The 18885-nt window shown below is 37.9% G+C and overlaps 1 protein-coding gene across 16 annotated transcripts in view; it reads right to left on the bottom strand.

The window, feature by feature from the left end:
- Positions 1–18885, bottom strand: part of RALGAPA1 (Ral GTPase activating protein catalytic subunit alpha 1) — a 177027-nt gene that overhangs the window by 22469 nt on the left and 135673 nt on the right. For all 16 annotated transcript variants that reach the window (XM_060262571.1, XM_060262572.1, XM_060262573.1 and 13 more), the window contains 2 exons: positions 10529–10687; positions 8034–8161 (listed from right to left, as the gene is read on the bottom strand). In XM_060262571.1, coding sequence (XP_060118554.1) covers positions 8034–8161; positions 10529–10687 — 287 coding nt within the window. The remainder of the gene's footprint in view (positions 1–8033; positions 8162–10528; positions 10688–18885) is intronic.

Genomic DNA, 18885 nt, shown 5'->3' with positions numbered 1-18885 from the left:
TTGTGTAACTTTTGTCTTTGGAAAAAAAATCAACTAAGGTCACACGTACACAAAAATAGATACATGCGCTAGACAGTTTGACATATTTGTGTTCTGCCCATGCTGAAGTCCAGCACACAAATATCTTCTGGGGACTGGCAAAATGAAATATACAGCATGATCAGAAAGTTCCTTGGGACTCCATATAGTTTCCTGGGTTGCAGTCTCCTCAGGGAATAAGCCATCCCAAGGACCGCAAACCTTAATGCAATCACCTGCAAATAGCTTCCAAAACAGACTTCAGTTCTCAAGGATATTTAGTTTAGGCATTCAGCCTCAGTCTCAGGGGTGTCTGTTCAGTCTCAGTGGTATCAGTTTATGTATCAGGCACTTTATACAGTATGTCACAGAAATGACTACACCCCCTCACATTTTGTAAATATTTTTTTTCATGTGACAACACTGAAGAAATGACACTTGGCTACAATGTAAAGTAGTGAGTCTACAGCTTGTATAACAGTGTAAAAGTGCTGTCCCCTCAACATTATGCAACACACAGCCATTAATGTCTAAACTGCTGGCAACAAAAGTGAGTACACCCTGAAGTGATAATGTCCAAATGGGGCCCAAAGTGTCAATATTTTGTGTGGCCACCATTATTTTCCAGCACTGTCTTAACCCTCTTGGGCACCAGAGCTTCACAGGATGCCACTGAAGTCCTCTTCCACTCCTCCATGATGATGTCATGCAGCTGGTGGATTTTAGAGACCTTGCGCACCTCCGCCTTCCCTTTCAGGATACCCCACAAATGCTCAATAGGGTTTAGGTCTGGAGACATGCTTGGCCAGTCCATCACCTTGACCCTCAGCTTCTTTAGCAAGGCAGTGGTTGTTTAGGAGGTGTGTTTGGGGTTGTTATCATGTTGGAATACTGCCCTGCTGCCCAGTCTCCGAAGGGAGGGGATCATGCTCTGCTTCAGTATGTCACAGTACATGTTGGCATTCATGGTTCCCTCAATGAATTGTAGCTCCCCGGTGCCGGCAGCACTCATGCAGCCTCACACCATGACATTGCCTCAGAGATTGAAGGGGTGGGGGGGTCAGTCTGTCAGTGCTCAGACCATATGCTGCACGCTGCATCAAATTGGTCTGCAGGGCTGTCATCCCAGATGGAAGCCTCTTCTAAGGTTGATGCACAAAGGCTGCAAACGGTTTGCTGCAGACAAGCAGACTAAGGACATGGATTTCTAGAACCATGTCCTGTGGTCCGATGAGACCAAGATAAACTTATTTGGTTCAGATGGTGTCAAGTGTGTGTGGCAGCAACCAGGTGAGGAGTACAAAGACAAGTGTGTCTTGCATACAGTCAAGCATGGTGGTGGGAATGTCATGTCTGGGGCTGAATGAGTGCTGGAGAAGTGGAAGAGGACTCCAGTGGCAACCTGTGAAGCTCTGGTGAACTCTATGCCCAAGAGGGTTAAGGCAGTGCTGGAAAATAACGGTGGCCACACAAAATATTGACACTTTGGGCCCCCTTTGGACATTATCACTTCGGGGTGTACTCACTTTTGTTGCCAGTAGTTTAGACATTAATGGCTGTGTGTTGCGTAATTTTGAGGGGACAGCACATTTACACTGTTACACAAGCTGTAGACTCACTACTTTACATTGTAGCCAAGTGTCATTTCTTCAGTGTTGTCACACGAAAAGATATACTTAAATATTTACAAAATGTGAGGGGGTGTACTCACTTCTGTGACATATTGTAAGTGACACCTGAACATATCTGAACATCTGGTAAACATGGCTGACTTCTGCAGGTAGGGAGAGAGTCTCTCTTCTCATCACCACTGAGTCTGAATGTGCCACCATGTGAGGCTCAGAAGAAAAGAAAGCTGCTCCAGATGGAAACAACTTGAGCAATCTTCTCCCTTCCCCTATTCTCATCCTGGAAAAGAGGCAAGCTGACATTGCTGCTCTCCAGTCTATACAATGAGCAGAATCATGGCACAGGCAAGGAATCATGGTACAATTGTAAAAAGTTGATAGGCACCAACCAAGTTTTTGGGGTTAAAAAGGAAATGTAGAACAGATTAATCAATCAAAGCTAATCAAAGCTAAGGAGACACCCTGTATTAAGTACTGAACATGAACACTGATGGGAGACCCTACAAGAAGGGGGGGGATCAGAAATTTTACAGTGGGCAATTACTTAAGAGCTATCTGTATCTAAATGTGCAATAATTTGATTACATTTCTATTTAATATTGCAATGATCAAGAACACAAAATAGTGATTTTATTACGAGAGAGCAGTAACAATACACAGCAAACTGATATTTAAGACTGTGTCATAGTATCTATGATAAGCTGCATATTGGTTTAAACTAATGCATTATATGCCTCTAGGGAACAGCAGGTTCAGAGACTGGATTTTAACATCAAAATCTATCCATTAATCTTGACTTAAATATAATCTACTCTGCTGTAAGAGGAAGAATGGGCATTCAATAAATTACCATCATGAAATACAGCATTAATATATTTTATCAATAATTTAAGTAGACTCTCAACTATGACCATACATATGCTTTCTAATTCCCTAAACCAAGAAAAAAAGACATTCGTTCACATCAAACATTACAACTAGTAAATCTAGTTTATGCTATATCTTCAGCAACCCCACACATTGTGTCCATGAAACTTTTTCCTTAAAAAAAGCAAATCTTCCCAATGGGTTTCAGCTACACCCAGCCCTACCAAAGTTGTCAAATGTTATCCCACGCTCTGCTGCGTGAATGGGAGGGAAGGGGAACAAGACTGATCCTATGTCACAGAACAACAAAGGCCACTTTGCTCGAACAACCTGATTACTGAGCAGACAGCTGAAGGATTAACACATGTATATGTCAGTTTCAAAATGCTAGGCAAGTGGCATGTAGAGCAAAATTGTTTTTCTATTTCACCAAATTGATAAAGAAAATAAACTCTGCTGCTCTATATATACAAGCCAACTAGATTTATTGTTGTTTTCAGACACTCTTTACCTGTTGCATTCAAAAGCTACATGTTTAAAGGTCCTCAACAGAATTTTTTTAAAAAAATCTGAATGAAAATATTTTGTAATTTGCCAAGGAGTAACAGTTTCAATATTCAATTAACTACTGGGTCAACAAAGTCCTAGTGTTAATGCCAAGTTTTTAAAACGGTGAGCAATTTTATTTGCTCCAAAAACTGAACTATATTTTTATGCAGAATTCTGTAAAATATAACTATAGAACATTCAGCCACAGTATGCTAAACATTTATTGCCCACCAGTGTGTGAGATTTTCAGACCTCTGGTGGGCTACAATATAGTGCTGGGATGCCAGGAATGGCTCACGACTGCATGTGGTACAGGTCTATTCTACAACAAGATTATTTTCTGAAACAGTAAGCAAGCTCGGATATCAAGGAACATAGCCAGACACCACAACGTACAAAGGGAACATGAGGTATAAATTCTTTACTATCCTACAAGAAGTAATGTTAATACGTATAAAACACAATGTACCTCACTAGCAAATACTTGGTCATCATGACAGAAAAATGTACTAAACATACCTCTGAATAATCTAAATGGTACAGCTGTAGATTGAAGACTTTGCAATATTGCTCCACTTTAAAGACTATACTGGCTATGAATGCTTCTTTTGATTGCCAAAAGAGACTATAAACATACAAAAATTAATCTGAATTTGGTTAGGTATTCATAAGTGAAACCTGGTTCCCCTCACAGATCCTTTACACTATCATGCTGTTGTATGGGGATCATGTTTTCAAGAAGCCTTTGCAGGCAACAGTCTAAATATTTATGTTTATTCCTAAAAACAGGTTGTCTTTATGCAAAAAACAGCATAAAGATATAAATCCTGACTTCAATTTTCCACATCCTTCTTTTGAACACCAATTAGCAAAACAACCCCTTCCCCCCTCCGTCCCAAAGCTGTCAAGCTGTTCAGAGTAGTTTGTACCACTACAATAGTACTATTGTGAACTGTGTCTGGGCTTCCTTCCCACAGAGAGTTAAAATGGGCAGTTCCTGTTGCCCATGATTGGTGTCCAGTGAAACAATACACAGCCAGGTTTTATCAGCTCCACGCCAAAAAAGTGAAGCCAGGGAACCCAAGCCTTCATATCATGCTGAACCATATGCCAACCCTGCTGGCCCCAAAGGTTTATCGCTGAGAATCAGGATCCATCATGTCCCCTGTGAAATTTCACCTCACATACCTTCTGTGAAATACATGGCTTTGCTGAAAATTGAACCTTTTCACAATTGGCAAGAACAGATGGATGGTAAATGGGGCTTGGCAACAGGAATTAAAAGATTTTGAAAGCTCATACTGGTAATAAGTAGAAGTACTCTAAACAAAATGGATAAATTTGTGACCTTTATCTTTTTATTTTAATAAACTGCTACTAATAAAAGCTTTTTTTTTAAAAAAATCTCTATTTCATTAAGAATATTAAGCAGCCCACAGTATTAGAGCTTCCTGTACTATCATGGGGCTTGCTTACATGTGAAAACTAAAATCAGCACCAATATCCTTTTTATATGAGTAGAAAATCTTTTTTTTAATTTTTTTTTGTAGTTACAGAACACATTTAATGAAATGTTCTTTTCTGGTTCTCAGTAGCAGCCTGTCAAAGCATGCTTAACTATTTTGTTATATAACCATTATTTTCCAAATTAAAGTAAAGATTTATAAACAGTCTCAAAACTTCTGCTACTTAATGTGAGATATACAAACAGTACAATTATTTATTTAAGCAGAGCACAGATATGCGTTTGGTCTTACAAAGGCACTGCAAAAGGTCAATGATAGGGCTACTGTGAATATTTTTTTTAACAAATACATCCTGAAGCTTGATGAGCCTAGGAGTAATAACAAATACTATCTCAATCAAGTATCTTCTATCTGGAGCTTATACTGCACTGCACAAAATAAATAATAAACATAAACCAAAGGGAATTTTATAGTATGACTGTGGTCAGTCACAGGGGTATTTCCTCATTTAGTCATTTTCATTTCCTTGTATTACTTTGCATTGCATACCAGTATAATCTGAACTATGTATTCATTTTCCATGTTGCTCAACCATGTATCTAATTGTGCATATTTTGGCAGTCTGCTTGCTCTAACTTTCTCAATATGTGCAGGAAGAAGACATTGGCAGTAGAGTTATCTGGTAGCCATGTCAGCATCTGCCTTTGGCCAGACAACCTTGACCATCCAGCAAAGGCTCTCTATGTTGTACACCTAACCCTGGGAATCTGACTGACAGGGGTTGGCTTTAACTTGTGCGCCTTTTTGCTTGGTATATTATTGGTTCTGTTTTGCAAGTTATTCTCTTCTCAGCAATGGCTTCTTGGTGTAAGGGTCTATTGCTCTGTATTCATCTCTAATAAGCTTCTGACTATTTCTATATGCACTGAGTTGACTGGGATTGATAACTGGCAAAAACCTCACAGTTACATTTCTGCTTCAGGGACAGAAATGTTTGAGGATCTGTTACAAGATCAACTTCTTTTCTGGAATCTGACTGCTGCAAAGTACCTTGTGCTCTCTCCCACCCATCAGAGGGTTGCTCCACAGTTTGAGAACTACTGAATCAGAAGCCTAGAACCACAGTCTGAACTGCATGCATGGACATATCTAAGAAACAATTAAAAAATTAAAACAGTGATGAGCAAGGCACGAAAACGGCAGACCACCACTAGAGTTTAGGAATGACAGGTTAGTGCAATCAATCATTTTTACTTCATGTACGTTCAGGGCTTTCATATCATTCCAACATGTTTAGCTGCTCATAAAGAAAAAGCACAATTTCTCATTGCAAGATGGAAAAATCATTTTGTGATGTCAGTAATTATTTTTTAACGTATCTAAACATATTTCCTGCTGAGGAAAAGCCAAAGAGTATTCTGGTGGTGGTGGTAGTGGGAAAGAAACACAGTATATTTACATGACCCTTATTCAACAGCACAGCAAGCAGACACGTACAATAATCAATGTACAAATCCTTAAATAACTTACATAAGCGTAGGCGAACAATCTGTATGGCAAACATAGACAAGAGTTAAAAACCAATCATGAATGCTTACTCAATCAGTGGTCTCTAGTGGTTAAATTCAAAAGCATTTAAAGCGATGCTTTGGAATTAGTCATTACAAAAAAAATTCCTAGTCTTTCAATAGGTAAATAATAAATAACTAAGAACAATCCTACGCTATACCTAAGCTCCTATTGTCAAGCATATCACTGCCTTCCTGTGCTCCCCCAGTGCTGTTTTTTCCCTGTCTAATTGTATGATCAAGCCAATAAATTGGTTTTGAGGGACAAAAAAAGGACTATAAAGTGCCTACCATGACAAAACTGGAGGTTGCAAGAAAATGCACTTTAGACACAAGTAAGGCAAGACAAGACAAATGAAGGAGAGGTATCAAAGCCTGAAAGACAGTCATCAATACCGACAGATTACTGTAATTCTGGCTGTCAGGACGATCGATTTAAGCAGCATATGCCAATCAATACTCTTGTAATTTACTGAACAGCATTAAATACATACTTAGCCAAGATGTGCCCAAGATAAGCCCTAGACTACTTTTAATGAACATAAATTACACAATTTATGCTTTGGAATCTCAGGTCTGTGGATAGAAAATAGCTTACACACTTCTTGGCATAAAATGTGTTTAAATTCTTTTGTCATTTTCATTATTCAGGAGTTTATTGTATCATCCATGATATATTTTTTTCAAACTGCTTCTATTTCTGATTGAAGTCTGCAAAAACATCACTTAGATAACAATGATTAAAAATGTATATATAATTAATTCCTTCTTTCTTTTGGATTGCATAATATTTGCAAGTCCCAAGCAGTTGGCTCCTTCCTGGATCTTCGCAGCTCAATGATAATTGTTTTCCATTAGAAAACTGGACCTTTACCACAGCAGATCTTACGTTTTAAATGTGATTAACACATGGTACAAATTTACTGAATCATCTTATGAGGTAACTTTAGAAAGGCACCTCTAGGGAATGCAAATAAATTATGCCTGCAGTATGAATTGCACACAAGCATCCACACAGAAGCTGATACACATACAGGTTTTGTAGCATAAACCTGTTATTTCTAAGCAATTTCTTCAATTTCCACTAAGCAAGGGGAATTATTATGGTATAAATGCCTTTCATCCATTCAGGTGAGTAGCCATGTTAGCCTGAAGCAGCAGAACAAAGTTTGAGTCCAATGGCACCTTTAAGACCAATGAAGCTTCATTTTGCATATCATTGTGCATGCACACAAAAACATACAAATATGTATGCACACAAAAGCTTATACTCAGAATAAAACTTTTTTGGTCTTAAAGATGCCGCTGGACTCAAACTTTGTTTTCCTTTCATCCATCTCATTCTTCAATGACATGATCCAGGGTTCCTCTCTCTCACTCCCAATCCCAATCATTACAATATACTACTGTACTAATGCACAAAACAGAAGAAATTTAAGAAAACCTGGGTGAAAATACATAATAAAGCTATATGGCACTGACTTTAAATGAAATGACTTACTGCAAACTCTAATTTTCAAGTAATAAGCTCTCATGACAGTACTATGCAGAAGGGATGTAAACAGTGCTTCTGCTCTGATGGGGAGGGTGGGATATAAATGGAACAAAATAAATACATAAAAATAACACTCCTTGAAGACAGCAGTCCTAAGCAGAACCCTAATCAGCAGGGTATAAACATCTAACAGCAGCGGGGTATAAACACACAGGTCTATTCAATGGGGGCTTAATCCCAGAAAAGTGTTTTTAAAATTACACTGTGAGTCTTGTGATTCCTGCACCAGTCCAGTTGAATTTCACAACTATTTACATTTAATATATTCCTTGTTGAAGACCTTTCCTTTAAAAAAAAGAAATGTACTAATAAAAACGATTGATTTCATTAAAAGAATTAGTATATATAAACACTGAGAAAAGTTTGGAGTTTAAAAGGATACAAGTTTTGGTATAATGGGATGAGTGACTTCAATGCTCTGCTTGCATTTATAGCTGTTGCACGAACCATAATAGGAAGAATTTTTCCATTCACAATAGCACCATCGAACAATGGACCAAAGAATGGGACCTGAATCAGAAAATTGGGAAATTCAGTTCTTAAATCACTCTCTTCTCTAACAATTAGTAATCAACATTAACAAAGAATTGCTCAAACAGATCATTCTTCTCACCTCTGGTTAGTCAATCACAACAGTTATTCAAAGTATTCTAAGAGACAGTTTATCTTATGAAAGTATGCCGATAAGATCACTTGATATTCTCAGCAAAAAAGTAATTTTTCTCCTTATTTTGCTTTAAGAAGTATTTGAATAATTTATCTTATTCAGTCTTAGTTTAAGGCTAATAACAGTCATGTATATTATATTCCTGAAGGTCAAACTATGAGAAAATTAGAGTAGGGACAAATCTGCTGAAAGGACATGATTACTTTTTAAAAGACAACCGGTAAGAATTTATACTCACATATATGGTTAGAGCAATCTTAACATGCAGTTAATGAACAAGTAATCACAATGACTGTTAAGATACTGCCACATCACTGAAGGATACCAACAAACAGCATAATATGGGACAAATTTTCTACCAAATGTGTTGGTTAATAGCATACATTCTGATTCAAAGATTCATATGCACAGCAATGGTCTGCATTCGTCTAGCCACTCAAATGGTGGTTGCTGCTATTAGTTACTATTTGACAGCTGAAACCATTCAGGGAGTGCTGCATTCATCATCTACTGATGTGTACTGCAGCCAAAGCTAAAGGCTGATGGGGATATCCAGCAAGGGCTTTTATGCATGCAGTGTTGTGTTGCAAATTCAGCTCCTAATCAGTCAATGAGAAAGCTACCTGCTCTACACATAAATCTCCTTTTCAGGAGTCTGATGATGGTAAAGTCCGATGATGGTGGAATGGATGGATACAGGCAATTGTTCCAGCTTTTCATTTTCCTACACCTTTCCTGACTGACACCTTGACATAAACATGGTTGTGGTTTTTAGTAGTCAGTAAATTAGGTCTGGATCGTTTCTCAAAGATTGTGTGAAAATGCTCTAATTTTTTATTCATTCTGCACTCTGTAAACAAACACTATAGATGCACACACAAGGGGTGGGAAACTCTGCATTTACACTAACTAGCAGGATGGGTTGGGAGGGGAATAAAGGCAGATGTCTAAGCTCCCCACAGATGTCGAGCCCCCTCCAAAGGCAACAGTTTGCCATGCAAAAACGGGGGAAAATATTTTAACTATTTCAGTTTGTATATTGCACAGACATAGCCAGATGGTCCTGACATGAGAATCCTAGAAAAGGAGGTAAAAGCTTGCTTCCATGCCAATTCATACTTCTTAGTGCCCTCTCAGTGAGAACTTTAATAGCTTGTAGAATGGTAATGCTTTCTTCTATCTGCCCAAATTTTGGCAGGGAGGTTCCCTTGGGTGATGGATGCAATCTATAAGAATTCCATCCCAGCTAGAAGAACAGAAGTACATTGGGAAGTGATTCCCACTGAAAGCAAAATAAATGGGTAGAGCTTTATTTCTGATATTTTAAAACCCCCAACTTGCTTATTACAGCTTCTAATTAAGAAACCAAGATATATTGCTACAAGCATATCACATTTTCCTTTGGCTGATTTTCTATACTTATCAGCTCCACGAAAGATTATAGTCTTGTCCTGTTTTGGAAAGTAGCATATACTGTATTAGATCCAAGGCTTCTGTGAATGGAAGCAAGTTCATGGAAGCAATTCCCAACATCTTCCCCTTCCAGCAGCCTCCTACATCTGAGAAGCTATTGCTGTGACAGAAAGACCCTCCAGGAAAACATGCCATGAAGCCCAGAGGATTTCAACAGGGAGGAAAATTGGTATCTTTCACCACCTTGCCACACACATAAGCACAACAGATGATAGGTAAAGTGGAAGGCAATAAAAATTGCTTCTGGGAACATGTGTTGTTTTTGCACGAACTTGTATCCAATCCATAGTGATAAAGTATGACAATACTGAGATGGATAGGGGAAGATAGCTGAAGTCAATCTCTCTTGTAATGTCATCTTGCCTCTCACACTATAGATGCTAAAATGCAATTACAGACAATGTAGAAACATAATTGTACCTCTGAAACAAAGGAAGATGGCATTTTACATTGCAATGATGCAGAATACCTACTCACCAGCTGATAGCCCTCTAAGCAGTGAACAAAGGGACAATTTTGTGGAATGTCAGTTTGCAAACATTTACCTTTGGAGTCTTAAACTGCTTTCGTTTCCTTGTCCTGCTCAGAGTTGAGATGGATTCTGTGTCAAGAGGGCTGCCTCTGTTTATGTTAACAACTAATTGAATGGATGGAACAATCTGCCATCTTGGAACTGGGAACAGGCTGAATCATGAACAATCTAGAACAATATATTGCAGAAGAAAATAAAATTTTACCTCAGGTTTTTTCATAATCTGGATACTGAACATGTAATTCTTCATTGGATATATAACAATGAGCACATCTCCAAATTCTGTAGGAATTATTCCTCTTCTGTAGTCCCTTGTATGCTCTGACCAGACAATGTGAACTTCATCATTTCCTAAATGTCTTAGCTGAAATAACAGAAATTTTTTATTTTTATAAATATATGCTTCTCTAAACTCTGGATGAAATTAAGGATTTGTACAATAAATAGTAACAGCTGCAGAAAATAATTATAAAATACCCTGAATCTATTTTAGGTTAAACAAGTCTTTTTAAAAGACTGAGTTAACAATAGTTTGTGTCTCCAAATTACTATAAAATAACACCTTGGTCAGCTCGAGAACAGACCTTAGGCTCTTCAGTTTCATTTGTCAACTTTCAGTGTTTGTGTATCACAAGCTAATGGAGAACACACTTCTAAAGACAAACCCTTTCAACATAAAGCCAAAATTCACATGCAATGACAATATGTGGTTTGGTTTTACAGGAATGAGCCTTGGAAATTCTCAAGTTTGTGCGCTTCCACTCCCACCCTTCTTGCCCTTGCACTCAGCTTTAAAAAATTACACACTTCCACAGCAATCCATAGTTTGTTGTTTTACTCAAATCATAAGCCATGGCTTGTTCTTTGCCCTCTGAACCAGGATTCCAAATGGCAATTGAGCTATGGTGTACAAGGTGAAAAAGAACTACCAATATAAAGTTCCTGTGTCTTCCCTTTGCTTAGCAGTCCTTTATGACTCCTGGAAACATTATTCCTTGAGCTGAGAGCTGGAATTCTGCTAAAAGAACAGGGGGCAACTAGTCCCCTGCAACATCCTCACTTCAACTCCCTGTCTCATGTAGCTGTTTATCCATGTGAATTTGTTGACTCCAGGGATGATTATATGGAGTTAAAAGGGGCTTCTGGATTGGGTATCCACGTGATTCCACCAGAATTGGGTGAATCCAACCCACAGTTTATGATTCAAATTAATCAACTGGCTACCAGTATAACAAAAATATTTATGTTTTTCTAATCATACACAGGAGTGGACAGGGTAAAGTGCATGAACCCAAGGGTTCCACAGGCTCATAAAAATAATGACAGGGTCACTGTTACAGTATGAAGCATACCTAAGGCTTAGTGAATAAACAAATTTGGTTATCAGTTGTGCTTATTGTCTCCCATCCTCCTCTTTCTACACAGTATGTGAAGACTGAATGTAAATATTTTCAACCAATTACTCAAGACTTCAAAATATAAACACTTGGACTAATTGGGGTTAGTTTGCCTACTTCCTTCCATGGTATGGTAACTATGATTCAACTATGGGTAAAAATCCTAATTACTGGAAAGGCACCTAATTTTAATGAGACATCCCCATTTGCTTTTTCAAATAACTGTACTAATTAAGGACTTCTGCCTGTGATTTCCATGCACCAGACAAGGAAAAATTGAAAGGACCGACCACAAGAAAGCAACAGTTAACTAGGTTGGTGCTAATTACAAATAAACTGAGGTTTGCTCATGAGATGTGAATACAGCCTCTGTAAAGTTCTTATATTTGAAGATGTTCAAGTATAAAAGTAAAGGTAGTCCCCTGTGCAAGTCAGTCGGTTTCTGACTCTAGGGTGACTTTTTTATGGGGTGGTTTGCCATTGCCTTCCCCAGTCATCGACACTTTCCCTCCAGCAAGCTGAGTACTCATTTTACTGACCTCAGAAGGATGTTTAAGTATAGTGATACTTGATTGACATTCACATTTTAAAAAAAAACCCCAAATGTAACATTGGTTTTTCTCCGAATGACTGAAACCAAATACACTTTTGCCACAGCAACAGTATTTATTTGTTACAATTTTGAATTACAATTTTTAGAGAGTTAAAATTCAATTCTAGCACAAGGATTATACTGTGTCACTGACAATTCAGTCTTAAAACAAATTTGCTTTTATTCATGGGCTTCCAATTTTCATGAAAGCATCTGCACACTTAAGACTGAAATCTTAGTTTGGTTCAAATGTTTGTTATATGATGAATGCAGCATCAGATGGTGACTTGCATATGTGAATGAAGTTAAGTTAAAGAACACTGTTAAGGCGCAGTCAACTCATGGCAACCATATGAAATTCCATCTTATTGGGTTTTCAAGGCAAGGAATGAACAGAGGTAGTTTGCCATTGCCCTCCTCTGCATAGCAGCCCTGGTCTTCCTTGATGGCCAACGCTGTTAGGCTTCCTAGCTCTGATGAGATCAGGCTGCTCTGGGCTATTAGGGCTGCTACATGTGAATGAAATATGATGCTAATACTACAGACAGAACATTCATATAATTTTTCATCATTGGAATCACTGCACACTTTCAGCTGCAAATTATTATGCATCCCTAATTGTGACAGGAAATTAAGTAGTGTGATTACATGTATGAATCAGCTCTTGCCTGATCAGAAAGAAAAACGCTCCATGTTTTTACAGTTCTTGGGAGTTCTTGTAGAATATGAAACAACCATCTATAAACTATAAGCACCCCTTGTAAAGCAACAGCTAAAAATGTCTGTTTCTGAAAGGAAGGTAATCTGGCTCATAAATTAATATGGATCCTTATACACTGCAACCTATTTGTCTGCGTGTTGTGCCCCTTTGAATCCCTTCCAATAGTTCTAGGTTCCTCTCTGTCCCCTCGGGTGGCCAGATACAATGTTGATGTCTCCCTTTGGGGGAAACTTTGTGGATGGCACCTACATCATACACAAGGCTCTTAATCTTATTTCCTAGTGGGGTACAAAGGATGAAGCAGTGAATTTATTCTGAGACATCTGCCTGGGTTGAGAATGGAAAGAATCACTTGTGGTGGTCTCCTGTCTGGTAAATTCCAGGATTAGTGCTGGGCTTTAAAGTCATGTTCTCACCCATGGGAGATTATGTAGGGATTTCATAGGTTTCTGTTCTCCATGTTTTTTAATACCAATGTAAGACAACTGGGATATGTTCAATGTTTTGTGGTTCAATGTCATCAGTATCAGATAATATTACTGTCTCCCCCCCCCCCTCTCTCTAATCCCAGTGAGACTGCAGAATCTCCCAAACAACATCTAAAATCTGTAATGGCCTGGATGAGGGCCAGTAATCTGAAACTCAGTCCAAATAAGACAAAAGTGATATAAGCATTTTGCTGCTTGGTAAGTCACATAGACCAGCCTTTGCTTCTTGACACTCACAAGGCAGTAGTAGCCAGGCGTGCTTTTTAAATCTCTACTTGGTGATTTGCTTGTATTCCCTCCTTCATGATGATCATCCATTCCTGAGTTACCTCTGAGCTAGAATACTATACATGAGATTACTCTTGCAGACCATTCAGAAACTGCAACTGTTACAGAATACCGTGGTCAGACAGACATCCTAGATCACAACCCAGTCCTAAAATAACTAATGTCCCCCCCCCCGGCATGTTCAAACCAGAGGTTGACCTTTAAAGGTCACACAATGGGAACCTTCTGAAGGAATGACTACCTGCATATCCTTCCCCTCTGAATTCTAAGATCAGCTGTGCAGGCTTTGAGAAGAAGTGTACCTTCTATCAATATAAGATTCAGAATCTCATTTATAGCTGTGTTGTAGTTGTGGAACTCTCTGCTGAGGGAGGTTTGCATCAGCATTTTAAAAGAAAGACAGTTAAAACTTTAAAAACAAATTTAAGCCAGTTGGACGTAGATGTTTTAATCTGGAGCTTTTTATTTTACTCTTAACCTTGCTTAGTTTTAGTGATTACAAGCATGGGGGTGTCTCATTTTCCCCTCCTTCAGTATTCCCTCTTTATCTTCCCTGGCAGTCTCCAGTCTCTCCCCACTTCAGGAAACCCTCTTCCCTTTTCCTTCTGTCCTTCCCATCACCCACCAGCCAACATACCATTACCTGTCCTGTCTTCAGCTTTCGCTATCTAGGCACCTTTTCCCTGGTAAATATCTGTGTGGGTCCAGTTGTTCCTAGGTAGGAACCTGGAGAATCTGCAATGACATTCCCCTGTATAATCCTCCCCAAACTGTTTCTACTCTTTCTCCTCCTGGCAACCTTCATGTCTTCACCTAGCCATACTTCCTTTTCTCCTTCCTACCTGCCCTTTATCTGCTTCAGTTATATTTATTTACTTCATTTATACCCTTATTTTTATTCCTGAAGGGAACTCAACACAATTTACAACATTCTCCTCACCTCCATTTTATCCTCACAACAGCACTGTGCATTTCTCTAGTTTGCAGAAAAACGTATTATGTGTCCATGGTGCCAACTGCCAGATTTAAGTATCCAAAGATGGCACTACATTGAGAATTAGATATATTTATGATTTTTAGAATTACTGATGATATTTTAGAATTATTATTCATTTTGATATGTTATTTTATTAGTTTGTACTGTAAAGCATTCAGAGAGCCTTGTTACAGACGTAACATCACCAAAAGAACATCAATCATTTACAAATGTTTCAGATGTTGCACAAAAGCAAGATGGTCTAATTATTCTAGTGAACTGGATTCTAGGTACTATATTTCAGTTCAGAGTATAACTTATGCTTTGCCACAACCAATTAGAAAGTGGTGACTAAACTCTGCAGCAGAAAACAACTCCTTTCTTTTGTTTATAATCAATCCTTTCCACCCTTCATAGTTCCCATTGTGGGAACGGCTGCTAACATAATAAGCATCTGACCTTGATGAGTGCTAGTAAGAAAAATTAGTCATAAAACAAATACCAAGCTTTACTTAAACTATTTCTACAGTTGTAGCACAGGGTTAGAATTTTTGCCTAACCACTGAAAAACTAACAACTACTGGAGAAAGAAGAGATACCTCAAATTTCATTTTAAAAAATCGAAATACTTTAAAACATTCTTAGTTTACAACCATCAACCGTGTCAGCTTTCCTAATAAGTTTATGTTAACTGAATACAAAAGAAATGTGAAATAAATATAACCAGAAGGGATGATCAAATCTAATTTTGATACATTAATGTCATATGCTGTACATGTTACAATACCAGCCAGAGTTAATACTAAGCTTCAGGCTACACTGAGATTTCCAAATGGCAGATTGTTCTTAGTGATACCAAGTATAATTGAAGTAATAAACAATAGTAAAAGCAAAGCACACTGGCAGGAAGAATTCAAGTATTTACTTTAAAAAAATTAAATAAGTTAGTTTTGGAAAGGCAAGACAACTGAAATGATGCAGGACTCAATTTACAGAAAGTTCCTTTCATTTATCTATTGCATTAACCCTTGAACTCTTGCCAGAATTATCAGTAACATGTAGAATCTCCTGATCTAAAGAGCGGATGAGAAACGACAATCTTACTTTTTGAAGTTCATGATCCAGTTATCATTTCTGCAATTCCATTCCCTCCTAAGGTATCAAATAGATTTTAAAATCAGGCCTAAGTGAGAAAAGGTGCTGCTGAGATTTGGCAGCACAGAAAAGAGGGAGGCTGGTTTCTGAAATGGAAACTTGGAAAATAAAACTGGATGTGGTGCGGTTCTTATGTCTAAAGGAAATCTTCACAATTTGGCAAATAAAGGATAACAAGCCAATAATCATCACTGAGATACAAAGAACAGGTAAAAGAGCTTGCAGGCGCCAGGGGGCATCATACTTGTGTGTTTTCCCCCCAATAACATTTCATAGCAAGTTGCCTTTGAAATTGACAGTGACATCCAAACAGTTTGCAACTCCGTCTATGGTATGTGCATGTTTACAACTGAAAGGAAAAACAAACCCACAGGACATGCTCAAGACCACCTTTGGCATTTCTCAAGTAGTTCTTAGAATCTTAGTCCATAATTGCAAAATAGTTCCAACGGTTCTTTAATAAAGCAACCCTTTGCAGAGTTACACTTCTAGGTCTATTGAGGACAATGGGCTTAGAAGAGTGTAACTCTGCTGTGGACCGTATTGTAATTCATATTGTAAGATTTATATGCATATGTGTTACAGTGTCCTTAACAGAGAAATATAATCCATGTACAAATGTTTAATACATTGCAGAGCTAATTAAAAATAAAATGGCATAACCCCTTTGAAGTAAGTGGCAATGGCTGATACCTTAAGAGTTTTTTCTCTGTTTTAGCAACTCTAGTCAGGTTAAAGTTAGTTTTTTGTTGTTTCCCCACACTGGCATCTTCCATTGCTGTTACAATTGTGAATAGACTGTTCTGGTCCTGCTCATTCTTCAGATAATCATCTAAAGATGGAACTGAAGAAATTTGAAATATTGCTCCCAATATTAATTATCTCAGTATTAATTGACTAAAAATGTTTTGTAAAAATTCTGAGGGGGAAAAAAGTATATTTCCCAGCAAGACATTGTTGGGACAATCTTTTTCATGTGTCTGCAAGGAAAGGTAAGCCTTCTGTTTAAGTGAAAGGAATGCCCACCTCCCCGCATTTCACATTGAACTATCTTGGCATCCTTGTTGATAGCAACAAAATAGAGATTTTTTTTTTAATGGGGGAGGGAATCAGGGCAACACAATTATGCTGTTACTCAGGGCTTTTTTTTTAAAAAACAGGAATGCAGTTCCAGCTGGCTTGGCATCAGGGGATGTGGCCTAATATGCAAATGAGTTCCTGCTGGGCTTTCTAAAAAAAAAAAACCCAAAACCCGCGCGTGAAACATTGAACTATCTTGGCATCCTTGTTGATAGCAACAAAATAGAGATTTTTTTTTTAATGGGGGAGGGAATCAGGGCAACACAATTATGCTGTTACTCAGGGCTTTTTTTTTTTTAAACAGGAATGCAGTTCCAGCTGGCTTGGCATCAGGGGATGTGGCCTAATTTGCAAATGAGTTCCTGCTGGGCTTTCTAAAAAAAACCCCCCAAAACCCGCGTTTGAAACAATGGCGGTGTCGGGGGGGGTGTTTCCTGGCCTAATATGCAAATGAGTTCCTGCTGGGCTTTTCCTACATAAAAAGCCCTGCTGTTACTACATTACAACAACAAAAGTGGTATGTGTTTCTCTGCTGTTTTAATTAGCATTTGAAAACTTCCTGAACCTCCCTTTCCTCTGCTCCCAAGTAGTAACAGGCTAATCAATATTTTCAGTATAAATGAGTATCTTATTGCAATTAGCATTACCAAGGATTCAGGTACTGAGGAGCAATGCTATGTAAATGTACTGAGGTTTTTAGAAGGTGTAGTATTATATTATTATATTATTGAGTACTGCTATGCATGAACCCCCAAATAAAAAGGTGGGTGGAGAATAATGAGAACCACATGAAAAAAGTGTGAGCATGTTTTCTACGTTAAAAGGGCAAAAAATATGGATTAAACAGGAGAAAAATCTGTGGAATCAGCCAGGTTTAAACTTAACTATTTAGTGAAACATAGCACATACATACATATAAATGCTAAACTGAGAAGACACTATTCTGGTCCTGCTCATTCTTCAGACAATCAACTAAAGATGTAACTGAAGAAATCTGAACTATTGAACCCAATATTAATTAACATTTTTATTCATTTATTTTAAATGTGTTTCTGAATTGCTGAAAGTTTCCTTTAACTGAAGCATGCCAAATACTATTTGTCCAAAAGGTAGTTAACTTAAATTCAGCCACTCACACGTCAGTTATAAAAAAAATGGGAAGGGGGGATATTTTCTTCTTCTAGCCTAATCATATTATATCTGTTATTTAACTGCTGTATCAAAACTCCATTCTTCCATGGAAATTGGTAGAAAATAAATTACTGAATTAGTATGGTATCTGAAAATAAGAATCTGAATACTGCAATGACAGGACCAGCAGGAAGACTTTTTTAAAATTTAATTTTATTTCCATTTCTAAGATAATTATCATTCACCTTTGGGCACACACACTGACATAAACTGCACATTGCAAATAATCTTCTGGGTTAAAAGGAAACAAACATTCTGAACACATCCAATACTTCTTGAGAAAGTTTCTGACTATTACAAAGTACATTAATAATTCCTCAGGGCTATTATTTGCTTGAGAAGGAGTCATCTAAAGAGTACCTGTCTTCTCAATCTATTGACAAACCCAGCTCAGCCCTATTATATATGGATGTGCACAAAATGATTGGTGTCACTTTTAGCGTTTATTTCTAAAAATGTTTGTTATTTTATGCATTGTTTTTATTCTATGCATTTCCAGGGGAAAAACATTTTGTTCTGACTGTAATTCTCCACTCTTCTAAATTCTCTACTATTCTAACTTCAATGATCCCCCCCCCAACCCCCCCCCCCCAAACAACCCTTTCTTCAACATTTCTGGCTGCTAGATGGAAGATCTCTATCAACAATTAAAATTCTTATCTGCAGTGCAGGTA

This window comes from Heteronotia binoei, chromosome 21, assembly GCF_032191835.1.
Source record: "Heteronotia binoei isolate CCM8104 ecotype False Entrance Well chromosome 21, APGP_CSIRO_Hbin_v1, whole genome shotgun sequence".
Taxonomy (NCBI): domain Eukaryota; kingdom Metazoa; phylum Chordata; class Lepidosauria; order Squamata; family Gekkonidae; genus Heteronotia; species Heteronotia binoei.
Note: the sequence above shows the minus strand (reverse complement) of the source record. Positions and strands in the feature narration are given on the sequence as shown.